This window comes from Dipteris shenzhenensis, chromosome 15, assembly GCF_047967505.1.
Source record: "Dipteris shenzhenensis isolate YYH24624 ecotype China chromosome 15, Dip_SZ_1.0, whole genome shotgun sequence".
In the NCBI taxonomy this organism is placed as follows: Eukaryota; Viridiplantae; Streptophyta; class Polypodiopsida; order Gleicheniales; family Dipteridaceae; genus Dipteris; species Dipteris shenzhenensis.
The window spans coordinates 5,298,939-5,315,666 of NC_141610.1; the positions used below are offsets into that span (position 1 = coordinate 5,298,939).

The 16,728-nt window shown below is 44.1% G+C and overlaps 1 protein-coding gene across 1 annotated transcript in view; it reads right to left on the reverse strand.

Annotated features, from left to right (window-relative positions):
- Positions 1 to 16,728, reverse strand: part of LOC147893243 (FAD/NAD(P)-binding oxidoreductase family protein) — a 160,343-nt gene that overhangs the window by 43,362 nt on the left and 100,253 nt on the right. The window contains exons 7-8 of the mRNA XM_087385847.1: positions 13,972 to 14,054; positions 13,723 to 13,810 (exon numbers count right to left, since the gene is read on the reverse strand). Of these exons, the coding sequence (XP_087241973.1) occupies positions 13,723 to 13,810; positions 13,972 to 14,054 (171 nt within the window). The remainder of the gene's footprint in view (positions 1 to 13,722; positions 13,811 to 13,971; positions 14,055 to 16,728) is intronic.

The window sequence follows — 16,728 nt, forward strand, 5'->3', positions numbered from 1 at the left end:
AGATACCCGGAACTATCCAATCGAGATCCTCAATGCATGTGGGAGAGGTATCTGTGTGTAGCCCAGTGGTTTGATAAAACCGTCCTCTCAGATCCGTAAGTAATGATCTCAATAGAAGTTCAGATTAACCAAAAGCTTAGTAGGTGCTTGCCAAGTCCTGTATGTGTGGAGCTGGAATAGATCCTCTCTAATCACCTCTTGGTAGGTGAGCAGAATGGAGGGCTTTATTGAAACAATGGCAGGCTATCCATTTGTTGTGCCTCACACAGCAAAGCCGGCTCTCAAAACAAAACATTTGTAGTCCCAAACCTGCAAACCATCTACGTGTTGAGCATACCAGCTCCTCTAGTCCCCCTCTTGCTCCAGTATCAATGGCAATCTATGCCGTCCGGATGTCATGGTACTAAAGTCCTTGAGTCTATGGAGATTAGTGACCACCTGGAAGACTACATTCAGCTCACCAGTACGGTCCCATGTGGGACCAATGGCTTGCTGCGGATCATCTAAGCAAGAAGTAGAACGTGAAGTCTCTCTATGTGGGACCAAACTGTCTCTGGTAGGTCTGTTTCCCAAAAGGGGCTGCCGTAGGAGAGACTTGGTATTAGGGCCTGCAAAATGCAAGTGAAAGCACTGACACTCGACTCTGGCTAATGCAGCATATCCTTTGCTCAAACAAGTCTGCATGGCTGGTTGCATCGTGAAGATCGGGCCCGAGAAGAGAACCCACAAATTATGGATGCAACAATCTTCGTCAAAGGTAAACTGCTCACGATGTGCAACTACTCGAGATCTGTTCAAGATCATAACCTAGTTTTAACCACATTGACCTTCAAATCATGTATCTTATAGAAGGACTGGAGTGCATCCAAATGCCATTGGAGACCCTCAGCTGATGAGGAGAGTAGAACCACATCATTTGCGTACAGTAGAATCGAGATCATTAAACCAACTAAGGGGAACATGCTCCTTCCAATGGCGTTATGAAGGATGCGAGCTCGTCGATGTATAGGCGAAACAAAGTTGGGGACAAAGGGCAACCTTGTTTGATCCCAATTGTGCTCATGAGAGAGAAAAGAAAGAAAGAAAGATGTATTAATGTCCGCAGGAGGCCTCGCGAGACTATGGGAGAAAGTGCACAAAAGGAAGACTCATACAAGTCTCAAAAAAGGACATGCTAGGGCCCTTTCTGAGTACTAATCTAATCTATGCTGCTCTACTGAGCTCATAACAAAATCACAAAAAATAAGATACAAAGTGAGTCAAATCAATGTCGGAGCTGGAAATCAGAAGCTGAAGCCCGTCACAATGATGGCTCTCTGGTGAGCTGTGAAGATATCTCGGATCTGCGTCTATCGGGATGTCTCATGCTATGGCGGGGGACGTGGCCTCCTTGATATCTAAACCCTCTGAGCTATGTCTAGAGTGACTGTCGGTCCCCCTTGAGGAAGGCTGTGATAGGTCGGACCTCAATAGAGTGTGCTTTGGGCACTCTCTGTCTCGTGCATGGTCTCTGCGTCCCTCTTTCAGCGATACCGTGTCGGCTCTCTCTACTGATCCAGGCTGCCCTCATATCAACTAACTCCTCTACTCCGCTGTGTCCTAGAGCTGACTCAATTGTATAAAATCCGTGACGCGTTGCTGTGCCCAGTCAACTTCTATGGCATGTGGTCTAGCTGTCTCCTTCTGCTCTCTGATTAGTTGTAGTAGTGTCTCCCTATGCCGGTGCATCTCCATCAAATAGAGCCCAATGTAGACCTAGTCATGGAAATGGATTAGTTGTTGTGAGAGCGGACCGAAGCCGCTCCCCTTCAGGTAGAGATAGTGGCAGCGTCCCCGGATCTCATAGTAGGTTGGGCAAACACAAAGAAAGTGCTCCTCTATCTCACCTGCTCCCAATGTGCATAGCATGCAGATCCACTGCTCTCCGGGTATACCAATGGCTCTCCCTGTCTCAATCCTCAGCTGATGGGACGAAACCTGCATCTGTTCAATGGCAATCCTCGGTGCATGTGAGACTCCTCTATCCCCGACATATTGGGGTCTAATGATGAATACAGAGTACTAAACATTTGAACCCATGGAGATGGATCTACAATGTGGTATCATTGATGACGATCCTATGTATGCTGTTTGAGGACAACTCCACTGGGCAGTTATTAAGAATGGATAAGACGGTCTTAGGCTGACAAAGGCTTCGGTGGTGGTCGTGTTGTGAACGAATCAAAAACATGGTAAAGCACTAAGGTTGGTCAACCTATGTGGTCCATTGTTGTCTCCTTGCGGTAGCTCTCTGTAGCACAATCGCCACGGCCATAGGCGACATCAGCTGTGTCCTTGGTCTGGCAAACATGGAGGGAAGATCGCTCAATCCTCATCTATGCATCAGCACGCTGGTGAGTCTGTCATGTCTCTCATTTCGGGTCTTGGCTGCGCCGACTCCCTAGGGACTTCTGCTCCATGCTATTTGACTAGAAAAACTCAATGATTGCCCTCTTTTCGAAGTTCGACTAAGCCTCCCAGACTCGTCTCTATGCCCTGAGTAGCTAGTCTCTCTATTGTATAGCCTCGTAAATGAAGATCCTTAAATGTCTCGGATCCAGATGGACCAAGAGGCTGTATAGGGGTTCGAATCCATCCTTGAAGGGGCCGTGGTGGAAACCTTGGATCTCATAGTGCACAGCCATCCCTGAAGTGGCCGTGGTAGTAACCTCAGATCTCATAGTACACAGCCACCCCTGAAGGGGCTGTGGAGGCAACCTCGGATCTCATAGTACACAACACATCTAAAAGTGAAGTGCTCCTTTGATACAATATCATGTAACACATATACCGCGTAGATGCGGCCCTCTCTAGGTGCCCTTAGCCCATGCGGTCCAACACGTAGTTGGTGTGAAGAAACACAAAACTGGTTGATCGAGATCCTCAGGTAGTGGGACAGGTAGATCCATGGATCCATGAATCCCCTATCTGACATCTATAAGCAATGATCTCTATAGAAGCAGAGCTTCACAGGCAGCTTGCTAGCTACTAACCAGGTCCTGTCTGTGTAGCTATGCAAGGTCTTCTCGAATGACATGGTTAGCCTCATGATAAGCACAATAGAGGGGGCCTCAAGGCTATACTGAAAAGGAGTGAGTCTATCCATGTGAAGTCCTAGGCTCTCAAACCATTTGGATGTGCGGATGTAACAACACCTCTGATTACCCTCAACTACTAACGTCATGGATGAGGATAAGGCTATCCATGGTAACCCATGTTGGCCTGAGGTCGACGAACCAAAATCTCTTACTGGGTGGATGTGCGTGGTCACTTGGAATGCTGCCTCAAGCTGGAGTGGAGGGACCCTAAGCTCAGCCAAGAATATGTGTAGGACGCAATATCTCCACCGATAACACGTCGAAGGTGAACTGCTCTCTGAGCATTGTTGCCCTGAATGTGTTAAAGATCATAACCTTGGTTTTACCAAGATTGACCTTCAAATCATTGTCTCACAGAAGATATGTAGTGCAGCCAGGTGTCGTTGAAGGCCCTCAATTGAAGAGGACCTCACCTAGTGTCTTGATGAAGGTCTCAAGCTTGTCGATGTAGAGGCTTAGCAGAGTTGGTGATTATGGACAACCCTCTTTGACCTACTCTGATCTCCTCTGTCCATCCTATAGACCCTGCCTGATACTCTCTCATAAAGTGCTATGATTGCCTAGATGATCTCTTGACCGCATTCAAAATCATGCACGCCTCTTATGAGACGAGCTCTCGGCACAATATCAAAGGCCTTGCAAAAATCCACGAAGCAGCAATAAACCCTCTGTCTCCGTGCTTTGACCTCCTCAACAACACCTCATAGTGTGAGTATGTGATCTATGGTCACATGATCTGCGCGGAAGCCTACCTGTTGATCAACTTTGAGTATTTGGCGCTCTGCAAACTGGCTGACTTGATTGAGCACTGAGGCATAGATCTTGGACATGACATGACCAATCATAAGGGTCTTGTAATTTTTCAAGCTCACGAGATCCCTTGCCTTGTGGATATTAATGGTTGTGGTAAGGGTCTACGTGCGGGGAAAACCGGTATAGACCACTTCATTAAAAAGCTTTGCCATGATCGAGGCCAAGGTACTCAGTCCATATGCAATGCATTTGGTATGTAGCCCCTCGTGATCTTTGGCTTGGCCACTGTGTAGCTTTAGAGCTGCATCTCTGAGGTCACTAGTAGTGAACAATGCACATGAGATGGGGCGAAGTAGCTCCGCATGTGTAAGAGTGCCAAAGTGGTGTTGGTGAGAGGAGAGGGGGCTCGTCACTCAAGAAACTTCCGCTCGAAGTCCTTGGAGTTGTTGCTAAACAAGATGTTTAGTAACTAGTCCTTGTTCTTGGCTAAGCTCCAATACAATAGTTTGTGGCCAACATTGTCTAAAGAAGGTGTCAATTGGTGCACATCTCAAATGTCAATGCCAACCTAGTGTAATGAAGGGAGAATACTCTAGTGGGGGTCGGAGGGAGGGAAATGTGGAGGGACTATGTAAGTCCACATCCACCACCACTCATTGTACCACCTTCTGGTGTGACTATATAAGTCCACATCCACCACTCATTGTACCACCTCTTGGTGTGACATCTAATCCTAACTCCTCTACTCTTTCCTTCTTCTTAGTCTCTCTCTCTCTCTCAATTCTCACTCCTTATCCCCCTTCCCCTCTCTCACTTCTACCACTTCTATTCTCTTTCCCTAATCTACCCCTACCCTTTTTCTACGTTGGTATTAGAGCCTCGTGTCCTCCTCTTCATCCGCCTTCCTTCATGTTCCTTCTTTCCTCTTGCCTGCCTTGGTAACACTTGGTAGCAAGCTAGGCTAACTAGAGGTGACTAGCAAACCCTCAACGGCTCAGCAACTCTACAAGTGACAATAGCACAAAAGGCAAGCCATACCGAAGGACTTCTACGACAAACAACCTAGGCAACGTACAAACAAGTCTCGAATAGCATCAATAGATGCTTCAGCCCAACAACAACCAACAATAGCACACAATAGCAACAACTAGCGCGTAGCTATTCGCTGCCTTCAACTGCCTTTGTGCTTTGCATAGTCAGAGTTGACGATGAACCAACTAAACCATCTCCACCCAAACCTGCCCCACGACCAAAGCAACACCAACCGGATCTAACGACACTAGACAAACCCGCCTAGTTCTTGTCCATTAGGTTCTCTGTAGTACCACTAATTGAATTGCTAGTCTCACAAATCTGATGGACGATAGTTGCTTGACAAACTAGATTCTCATCAGCTGCTTCATCTACAAATGATTGACCATATCTCTTTCCAACGACCAATGCCAACACACGGCTACGACAAGTCTTGGATTCTCGCCACCATCGTTGATTTCCACCACCAATTCCAAATCTCCACCGTGCCACCTCGCCTTTTCGGTGCATGCAAGCAAACCTTAGAATTGGGATTTAATATCTGATAAAGTTAGTCAGGGTTAGGTGATCCATAAGGTTTGGTTAGGTTAGGGGTTAAGTTCAGTTGGGTAAAGTTTAGTTAGTTAGGTTTGGTTAGGTTATTTGTATTAAGTTAACTAGGACTAGGTTAAGTTCTAGGTTGGTTAGGTTAGGCTAACTAAGTGTCCTAACTGCCGTAGAGGTCTTAGGTTAGTGTCCTAATTGTCCTAGGAACCCCCATCCAAATTTTAAAAAAAGGGGTAAGGCAAAGTTTCTTCTGGGAAGGTCTATGGAGAGATGTAGGCAGACATGTTGTTGAATGTTTGCCATGCCATAAAAACAACATGGATAAGAAGTTCCCAGTTGGTTTGTTAAAGTCATTACCCATTCTAGAGGGCAAATGGACACACATAGCAATGAATTTCATGGGACAACATCTATGTAGTGGTGGATAGGATGACACAACAAGCCCATTTCATACCCATTAAGACCCGATATTCAGCATCACAAGTTGCTTGGTAGTTCATTGATCAAGTGTTTAAGCACCATCGATTCCCTAAGGAAATCGTCAATGATAGAGATGCAAATTTTATGGTTCATTTTTTGCAGGAATTATTTATAGTAGTTGAGGCAATGTTTGTGTACAAAGAGGGAATGCCTTCCTCGATTGCAGACGTGGCTGTGAAAAATTAGCAAGCACGAAATGACTTGGAGAAGATGGAATCTCTTCTACAATTGCTAAAAAGAATATGCAAGATGCCCAAGCCAAGTAGAAGAAAGATGTGGATGAACGTAATGTTGGTTGCGGAGAGCAATGAATTGCAAGGAGGCAGACAAAAGCTGAAGGAAATGAAAGTACTTGCAAATTTTTGGATGAGAGAGTCAACCAAAAGTGTTGACCAATGAAGTCAACCTGAGGACTGACTGATCCTAGCTGGCCTACCAGGCCATACTAGGGCTAAGTGCTAACAAACCCCCCCTCCATGGTATGGCTAAAGTATCCTCGATACATCTCAGGTATACTCGGAAACTATCATGGTTGCACATATTCGTCCAAGATTGATATAGCAACCTATGATAGTATAGGGAGACCAACATTGCGTAATAAATGGTGCCAAGTGTAAGGCATTCGAAAAGCCTAGAGCCTTCATGAAGAGATCTGCTTCGTTATCTTCCGTGGGAACGTACGACAACTGAAAATCTGAGCTGACAAGCACCCTCGAACATAAGATAGTGCACCTCGATGTGCTTCATACGCGCATGAAACACTGGATTATGCGAGAAACAGCTAAAGTGCTCTAGATGTCAGTGTAGATGGTCGTAGAAGTGTCATAGCTGACATGAAGATCTGAGAGTAACTTACAGAGCCAAACACACTCTATGAAGGCTGGCATGTACTCAGATTCACAACTAGAAGTAGCAACTATAGGCTGCTTCTTGCTGAACCAAGAGATGCATGAAGAGTCAAGCATGAAACAGTTGCCATTGTGTGATACGCGGGTATCATAACAACCTGCCCAATCACTGTTTGTAAATGCATGCAAATCCGGTGAAGACTGATCACAATAGAACGGTCCCAAATGCTATGTGGCCCTTAAGTAATGGAAGACCGGCTTTACTGCCTGGAAATGCTGCATTTCCATTTTTGTTGGATTTTTTCACTCTACAAGTTTGTTGCAGAGTGTATAGCATTGTGCCCTCATGCATGATACCTTGGGCTTCTAAAAAATCTAAAAGTTCATGTGATAAGTACCCCCCCCCCCCGATCAGTGCAAAGGGTCAAGAGTGTTTCCCCACTCTCATTATCTGCTAAGGCAAGAAAATGCTTGAAGCTAGAGAAGACAGTTGACTTCAATTTCATGGGATAAATCCATGTGAACTTGGTGAAGTCATCCACAAAAGTAACAAAGTAGTCGTATCCTCCAAGTGATGCAGTGAACATCAACTTCCTAGATGCACCAAGGGTCCCATCTTTTGGAAAGGGAAATTGATGCATTTTACCCAATAAGCAGCCCTCACATACATGTTTTGTAATTGCATGCATGGGTGGGAGATCTACCATCATGTCCTTTGAATGTATCTTCACCAAACTACTAAAGTTGAGATGTCCCAGTCTCTCATGCCATAAGTGAGTATAAGAAATCACAGATTCAGCAATGGCATTAGCTTCTATAGCAGCCTGTTTTTCAAAGGTATCAAGGTGATACAGCCCGCTATCAACTGTCCCAGTGAGTACAATACCATTACCGTAACGGTTATCGTATACTGAACAATGATGACCGTCAAAAAGAACTCTGAAGCCATTTGTAGAGGTGGCTGAAATAGACACTAATGTGACCAGCACCTCACCAATCCCTTTCACGGGATAAGATGCATTGTTTGCAAAAGTGACAATGCCCCCATGTGGAGCATCACTCAAGGATTGAAATAGAGATTTGTAGGTGGTAATGTGCTTAGAAGCACCGATGTCAAAATACCACGCTGACTTCAAATCTGAAATAGATAACGCTGAAGCATGCATCTCCGGATCGTAGTGGTAGATCACAACAAATGCCCACTCACTTGAGCAAAGTTTGCAGTCTCATGAGGATGATCATGGGCCGCAAGAGCATTTGCAACTACGAGAAATTGCTGTGTTTTCCCTTCTCTGGAGCAATGCGCTTGCGACATTCACAGATGTCATGGCCGGGCTTCCTGCAATAATTACAACGCTTCTTCCCATCAGCAGGAGAAGAAGATCATGAGGTACCAAATGATGATGAAGGTTGGGGTTTGCTGTAACTTTCCCCCCCTTTGCCTTTGCCCAGGTGATTGGTGGCAAAGTCCTAGTCTGCATAAATAGAAGCATCCCTGTTTTGATGACTCTGCTCCTCCTGCAGTAGTAGGAGGGCAACAAGCTAATTGAAGCTATAGTGGTTGGGGTTACCCATGGCTACTAGCCTCAATGTTGTAGCAAATCCCTAGTATGAGTCAGGGAGCCCATCAAGTGTTGTGAACACGTGTGAAATTCATGCTTGAAATCTACGACCTTACACATGCACGCAAAACCTCTCACAAGCCTTCAATCAATAATGCTCTGATACCAACTGTGAAATTCATGCTTGAAATCCACTCCTACATTCAATCAACTACAAATTTCAGAGAGAAATACTAGACTGTTAAATGATTGTAGGTGCACGTGATCAAAAAATAGGCCTAGTCTTTGATCCATTGACAATACCCCAAAAATTTTGGCATACCAACAGGTGGCACACCAAGTACAACCACATGGGATAGTTGGTACCATCAAGCTTGTCTTCATGGGAAAGCATTCCAAGAGATTGATGGTGTGCCATTGCAAAAGAAAATTCCCAAAAGAAGAGTGCCCTACAATGTCAAGCCTCAAGGGTATCACTGCAAAGAGCTGGCTGCTCAAAGTATCTGACTACTAGCTGCAAATGTCAGGTAAAAAATGATACCAATCTCTGCAAATGTGAATGCCAAAAGTGGCTGCCCAAACACTGAGCAAATGCACAAGCTGTCCCCAAAATTTGTCCAAGAAAACACTGGCCTACAAAAGGTTGTCTTGCAAACGTGAATGGCCCAAATCAAAGGTAAAAAATGATACCAATCTCTGCAAATGTCAGGTGAAAAATGATACCAATCTCTGCAAATGTGAATGCCAAAAGTGGCTGCCCAAACACTGAGCAAACGCACAAGCTGTCCCCAAAATCTGTGGCAAGAATCTGTCCAAGAAAACACTGGGCTACAAAAGGTTGTCTTGCAAACGTGAATGGCTTAAATCAAAGGGCAAATGCAAATAAATCTCGAATTTGGCTGTGTCTGTTAAAGATCACTGTAAGTGAAGGCACATCTGGCAAAAGCCCCAAATTTTGAGAGGGAAAAAATGCCAAAAAGAGGAAAACCCCCAAATTGTGCTGCAAACCTGCAAATATGACTCAATGGACTGCAATTTCAAGCCAATGTCAATGCTCTTGCATGCAAGGTCTGCAATAAATTGCACTTGGCCTAAAACATTGCCCACAAAAGTGCAAATATCTGTCCAATGAAAACAAGCCCCCCTACAAAGAGCTATCCTGCAAAAGTATGTCTTGTAGAAGGCTCCCCAAAAGAACACTGGCATTGAAAAGTGACCAGCCCAAATCGAAGGGCAAATGCAAATAGAGCCCAAATCTAACTGAACCAAGCAAAGATCACTGTAAATATCAGCAAATTTGCCAGAAGCCCCAAAATCTAAAAGGGAAAATTGCCAAAAAGAGGGCAAATGTGGAAAAGCCCCAAAATAAGCTGCAAGATTGCAAATGTGACCAAATCTGCTGCGATTTCTTGCCAATGTCACTGAAAAATCTTCAATTTCATATCAAAGCATCCAAATGTGACAAAATGACCTCCAAATATGAAAGTAACCGGTGATCTGCTTGCAATAGACCCAAAAGCCCAGATTTGGGAGATGAAATTGAGCCGAATAAGAGCAAATACTGCAAAAGCCGCAAACAATGACCAAAGGAGCAAATGTCACTACAAGATGTGACAAAAGCTCCAATTCCTAACCCAAGCCTGCAAGTCTGAGTAATCTAGTGCAAAGTTCAACCAATGTCAACCAGAAGCATCAAATATGTGATGTACTCACGATTTGCAGCTATAACGATCAGTTGTACAGTAGATTTGCTGATCTATACAACAGATTTGCTGATCTGTATGGCAGATGTGCAGTTTGTACAGACAACGTATGTAGGTGGTACGACAATTGTACGGGAGATTTAATGATTGTACTGCAAGTCTTACAAACACCTTCACGATGCTGTAGGGACAGCGCACGTATGATTACGGCAGTTCTTGTAACGGTACAGTAGATGCAGCTAGTATGTACGGCGGGTACGAATGTTTGACATAGGATTGACATACGATTTCCGCACATTGTACGAGCAATCAACGCAAGTATACGGACGTGATGCCTGACTATATGGAGGTAAAGTGTAGATGTTGTACGGCATTGTAAGTCACTTGTATGATTGTGCTTGAAACAATCTGTAAGGCGTTGTTGTACGAACAACTTGATGATGAACTCGATTGTATAGACGATTTAATGATGAGCAGATATAGCAGTGTTGCAGTAAGTCAAGCACAACGCAGGTCAGAGCTTGAGCAAATCAAATTGCTTGCTAAGATTAGCTGAAGGTTCAGGCAAGGAGAGTAGGAACTGAGTTGGGAAAATACAGACAGGAGCAAGAACTTGCTCTGATACCACTGTTGGGTGCAAGGAGTAATGAAATCGAGATGGAATGCAAGGAGGCACACAACAACTGAAGGAACTGGAGACACTTACAAAATGGATGATGAGAAAGTACAAGTGGTGGTCAATATAGGCCCCAAAGTCAGACAAAAGTATTGACCAATTTAGTCAACCTGAGGGTTGATTGATTCTAAATGGCCTACAAGGCCATACCAGGCCAAGTGCAAACACATAAGAGATACTTAGTTTTCAAGGAAGGGTATTGTGTGCATTTACGTCTCCACAAAAACCGTTATGCTTCATTGAAGGATAATACCAATGCAAAGCTTGCTCATCAAAATTATGGCCCTTACAGGATCATATGCAAGATTGGGGAGATAGCATATGAATTGGAGCGATCGAGCACCTCCAAGATCCACAATGTGATTTGCATGTCTTTGCTGAAACAATATTTAGGCCAACATGTGCACATGCTTCCTGAGCTGCCACCTATGGATGAGGGTCATATCCTTTACGTCCCCGAGCACATTGTGGGTTTAAGAGACTTAGTTCTCCACAACAAGGTATACATTGAGTATTTCATATGGAAAGGACTTCCTAAGGATGAACAATCATGGCAGCCAGAGAGTGTGGGAAATCCCATGAAAACTGCATAGAGTTTTAGGTGCTAAGAAGCCAAAACTTTGTTAAGAGAGGATGGCTTGGGCATAAAACTCCTGGGAGTCATGACTTTGAGAGGAAATCAAAGAGTTGGATGATGAGGCGGAGCTGGAGGCCTGGATCGTGCTTTGAAGGGCAAGGATGGGTTTTTGGTGATAAGTGAATATAGGAGGGGCCTCATTGTGCAAGGGCTAAGGGTGTCTAGTGATTAAGATAGGGGAGCTAATTGGGTGAAAGGGCTAGTTGAGGCTAGGGGATCCAAGGGAAAGGAAGCAATGCATGGGTCCTCTACAAGGGGGCACATGTCTTTAGGGCTAAGGGAAAGATTCTAAAATGGTTTAACTACAGCTTCCCTAGGAGGCTCGAACCTAGGCTCTATCCTCAAAGAATCTGTAGAGGTAATCCATCCAATGGCGCTAAAGGGTATGTTTGCAGCATAAACATGCCTAGGTAAACTCGCAACCTCCAACACCTCACGTATCTCCCCCTCCCTAGGTCTCCAAAAGGATCTCTAAGGAGAGGGACTCCGAGTCCTCTACTACGAAGCAAACCTTCAGACTCCATCCATGAGTACCGAAGGTGCCGGAGTGGAGGACTCCAAGACTAGACCACAACAAGCACCAATGGAGAAAAGGATGCTCTCGTACTCCCTAGGCAGGCAAGGGAAACACAAAGTGCCCAATAATCTCAATGCATGATGCTCTGTTTTCCATGTTATCAATCCAAAAACCCATGGCAACAAGGTAGAAGGAAAAGCACCTGGAAGCCCAAAACGGCTCGACTTTGTTGAGCAGCAGCAGCAGCTGAGTCATCCTTGAAAAGATAGGCTCCCATAGACGATACATCATGTATGTGCTCATCCTCCAATGCTAGGCTGGCCTAAATCCAATCACAAACCTGACATTGTAAGCAGGTAAGAATTTGCCTGCTGTCCTCAAGTACCTACAGTGCATGCTCAACCTGCTACTTGTCGTCAAGAGAAAGAGTGACCGAGTTGGTATTAGGAGTCAAGGAAGCTGTGCCATGTAAGCTCCTCAGTGCATACCCAACATCAAAATTGTACTTGGTGTCGCGGATTATATAATCCTAGTTTTCCACAAAAAACAGTACCTAGTGTCCACATTTTGTACCTAGTGTCGCAGATTATATAATCCAAATGCGGACGATGTTAAAACTTGCTAAGTCAAACATCACCAAGTTATGGATAAAGCTAAGACATATGCAGGTGAGAAAAGATCTTTCAGAGAATTTGAAGGAGGAGAGAGTTTTCTCAAGATTCCTTCACAAGCTCAATCCTTAGTTACAAGAAAATGCGTCAGGTATTACCCCGATATTGTCGGCCATGGTTAATTGTAAAGAAAATAAGTGACGTTGCCTATCAGTTAGGATTACCATAGGGTTGCAAGGTGCATCCAGCATTATATGTGTCTTTTTGGAAACAATTTTTGCAACCATCTGATTCATTTCTCGATGGAATTGTTATGTTGCAAGAACTACTCAGGATGAGACTTCCTCCTCCCTGCTGCATATTCCTGAATCGTCATGGGTCTTGCATGGAAAGTTACTCCCAGTTGGTATACAATTTTACTTTTCGAACTGTAATATATTTTACTGTTATGCTCTAGCTAGGATAGCATGACCTCGGATAGATCGGTGGGCATTTTCTCTTAGATGACCAACTTTTGTAATACTTAATGTGCGTAATTAAATGGTCAAGAGAAGTAACTGCCAAGGTCCTAGGTGAGGGCGAAATGGCATTGACTAGATAGTTCTGAGTGCTAAGGCCTAGGTGCACCTAAATGTGCAACAATGCCAAGGGGCAAGTGGATTTTAATGTGCCCCAAGAGAGGGGTAAAATGGTGCACCAAGTGGAGAGGCCAAAATGTTGACATTTGGCAAGGAGAACTATCTAGGGAATTGAGGGTCTCAGGGATAAGGATAATGAAAATAACGAAGAATATATACGTAATATGACGCATCAGGTTCCTGAGAATTGGCTGGGAGGAAAATTTGAAGGCCATCGCCCGTGATTGTGCTAACAGAAAAAGGAGAAGAGACGTGACTCGTATTAACGCAGGAAATAGTTTCGTAAGTTTGAATCAGAGTTTGCGACATTTACCATTTTTTGGAGGGCATACAACAGCTGAAGCCAGCATTCCCTTGGAAAGAGTTTATTCCTGACACTATTTAGTTCATCATTTTTTTCATAAAACATTTATAGTATCATCGAATGCACGCCTATGCAATCTTCTACTCACATTTTCCCAAGCAGCCAAAAAACAAACACAGAAACTCCAATTCAAGAAATTTGGAAAACCTAGTCTTATTTAAGTTTAAGTTACTGAAGATTAGATAAAAAGGGATGATGCTGCAGACATAGAGGACAACCTCAGCATTTGTAGCTAACACTGCTCCAGCTTCCACTGCAGCTTTTCCTATTGCATTGGAAACAGCTCCCATTCCTCCTTCTACATACCTAAACCACGAGTGACACATTTCTTGTTTCCAGATTGGTAATTTTGGACAGAAAAAAAGATCAAATTGAATGCATGTTAAAATTAGCTGAATAGAGCTTTGCTTTTCCCTTCTATCCAATTTCCATTTTCATTATGACATCATAACAGCCTTGGCACTTACGACCAAATTCCTCGAGCTCCATTTGTCTCACCCATGACATGATGCAGGAGAACGTATCCACTTCCAGGAGTATGCACGCTTGCCTGCATTTCCAGTGTTAACAAATTGTCAATAAAGATGTAACTTTTACAAGCCAGCCCCAGACTGTTTTCTCACCTCTCTCAGGAGGAATTGTTAGCCTCACCATTTACACCAGCTTTCTTGCAACTATTCATCTCATGGATGATGCAGGTAGGCCAAACTCATCACAACTGCCTTAATCAGAAGCTGTCCTACCACTCAATGGCATAGGCTCTTGATGTAAATGCTTTATAATGAGAGAAACATGTTGAAAAATGACTATTGAACAATATAGAGGACAAGAATGAAGTATTAACATAGTAGCAAAAAAAGCTATGCAATGTCTGTTTACATAACAAAGCAGGTTATGAATGCTAATAATATTGTTTGTAGTTCAAATCCTTTCGAATAGTAGTGGTGGACCAAGATTCCGACTGCAAGCAAAGACACATAAAATCTTAGAAACTGATTAGCGCCTCAGTCCCCTCCCATCTCTCTTCTGACACTACGCCTCACCCAAGCAAGTCCGCCCTGTGTGCAAAAGATAAGCCAATAAAACAAGGTACCTTGCTGTTTTTGAGGGCTCAGAAAAGATTTGGGTCAAAAACTGACAATAATCCACAGTTTTTGTGGAGATTTGTTGCGTTTTGTAGTTTTTAAAGCCACTTTTGCCATTGAGGTACATTGTGGGCAGCCCTCTGACTTGTTGTAGGTAGGCTACTCTTTCCCTTGCCTCATTGTGGTAGCCCTCTAATGTTGTTGTATTTAGTGCCTCAGGCTACCCCTTCTTGATCTCAGATTTCTGTCAGTGGCTTTCAAATTGGCTGGGACGGATGTAGTGTGGAGCAGAATTTCAGTAGTTGTGCAATTGTTTAGCTCTCAGTTGAGTGAATCGACTTCAGATTCTGTGTGAAGATGTTTGGTAAGTCTTAAAATGGTACACATCATATTATTGTGTACATATATTTTTGATTACATGTTGGTAGTGCCACATGGGAGAAGCAATTCTCCATGATGTGTGCTAGTTCAAAAATGGACAAACTCTGATACCGTAGTTCGTTAATCATCCATCAGTGTGCATAATTGGGCATGGCTCCAAAGATGGCATTGCCAGCTTCTTGATCAGGTAGAAAGCTATGTCAGGGAGTTCCAATACTTAGCTCCTGGTGAAGATGATTTCCAGATGCTGTGCTTGGTGTTTTGTCTCTTCGCATCTGTGCAGCTCATTGGCAGTCCCATGCTCAGGCTTGTCTCTGCATCTGTGACCTTCAAGATTGAACTTCACGCCTCTCACAAGGCTCACCCTCGCTGTTGCAATCTAAAACACATGTAATCCGAGGCCTTCTGTTGTTGTGACCAGCTGGGGCAGTTAAGTACCGTGCCACTTTCTTCTATGGGGCTAAAGCCCTTGCATCTGTGCAATGCAGTTGGCCCTCTCAGAAGAATCTTTACACCCTGCCTGACTAAATACAGCAGCCTGGAGATCTAATATGCTGTTCCAGCTCAATGGCACCTATTAAGCCTTCTTTATCCTCTCATAAAGTACCTATGTTGGAGGGAAGGTCACTGCACCGGCCTGCTTCCTTTATTTTGTTGGCTTTTTTGCATCTCTTTCAAGGACAGCCCCCAGCTGTTTGGTGCACTCTGGCTCCAATTCAGTCCTAAAACTCTCCTCCACATGACGGTGGCAATGGAAGCTCCCCCATTTTTGCTTGGGGTGGCTGTCCGGTGTTTTTCTATGGCCTCTCTTTGTTTTGGAGCACCATCTTATCCAGGGACTGTAGATTACGGGCTCAGAACGATGCTCTGTACTAGAGTCCTTTTAAACAATCTTAGGAGACTTTCTGGAGTGTTAGTAGGACATTGCTGCTCTCCCTTTAGCTTAACTAATGGATAGTTCCTGTTCTCTTGTTGCGTCGGGGATTGAGCTGCCTTACAGGGCTGTACTATTGAATTCTGCATGTAGTATATTTCACCTCTTTCATATTTCTTACAGTCTCTTCTTGATGACTGAGATTAACGTGTTGCCATTGGAATAGAGATAGAAAAGTGGTACAGAAGGGGTGAGAGAGCGAGTGAGAGAGAGAGAGAGAGAAAGAAGAAAGAAAGAAATTTTATTGAAGGTCTACGGAAGGCCATACATGGCCTATGGGACACAAAATCATCCGAAAGGAAAATACATCATCAACGATGCGCCAACTAGGTGGCCTCATCGTAATACAGCTAAGATGCCAAAAATGGCTACAAAAATCCCAGATACAAAATGAAATGAAATAGAGTACCAAAAATGCCTAGATACAAAATGTAAAATATGAAATATGAGGAACATCGTCTTCCCTAAGGGGTCTGTGATCCAAAGAAATGACGGAAGTCATGGCCATCGACCATGCCTCCTGCCATGAGTGTGAAGATCTGAGAGAGAGAGAGAGAGAGAGAGAGAGAGAGAGAGAGAGAGAGAGAGAGAGCATCTTCGGGAGGCCTCACGGGACTATAAGACAAAGTACAAAATCAGAGTACTCATACAACCTCTTTGGGCAGAGGCAAAGGGCTCAATAAGGCCCTTTGCTGAGTACTATACTAAACTAAGCTCAAAACTAATACTCAATCTCAGAATCAAAACACATAACTAGGTGCCATGGTAGCCCTCCTATGAGCTGAAAAAATATATTGTATCTGCGTCTGCCAGGTCATCTCTCA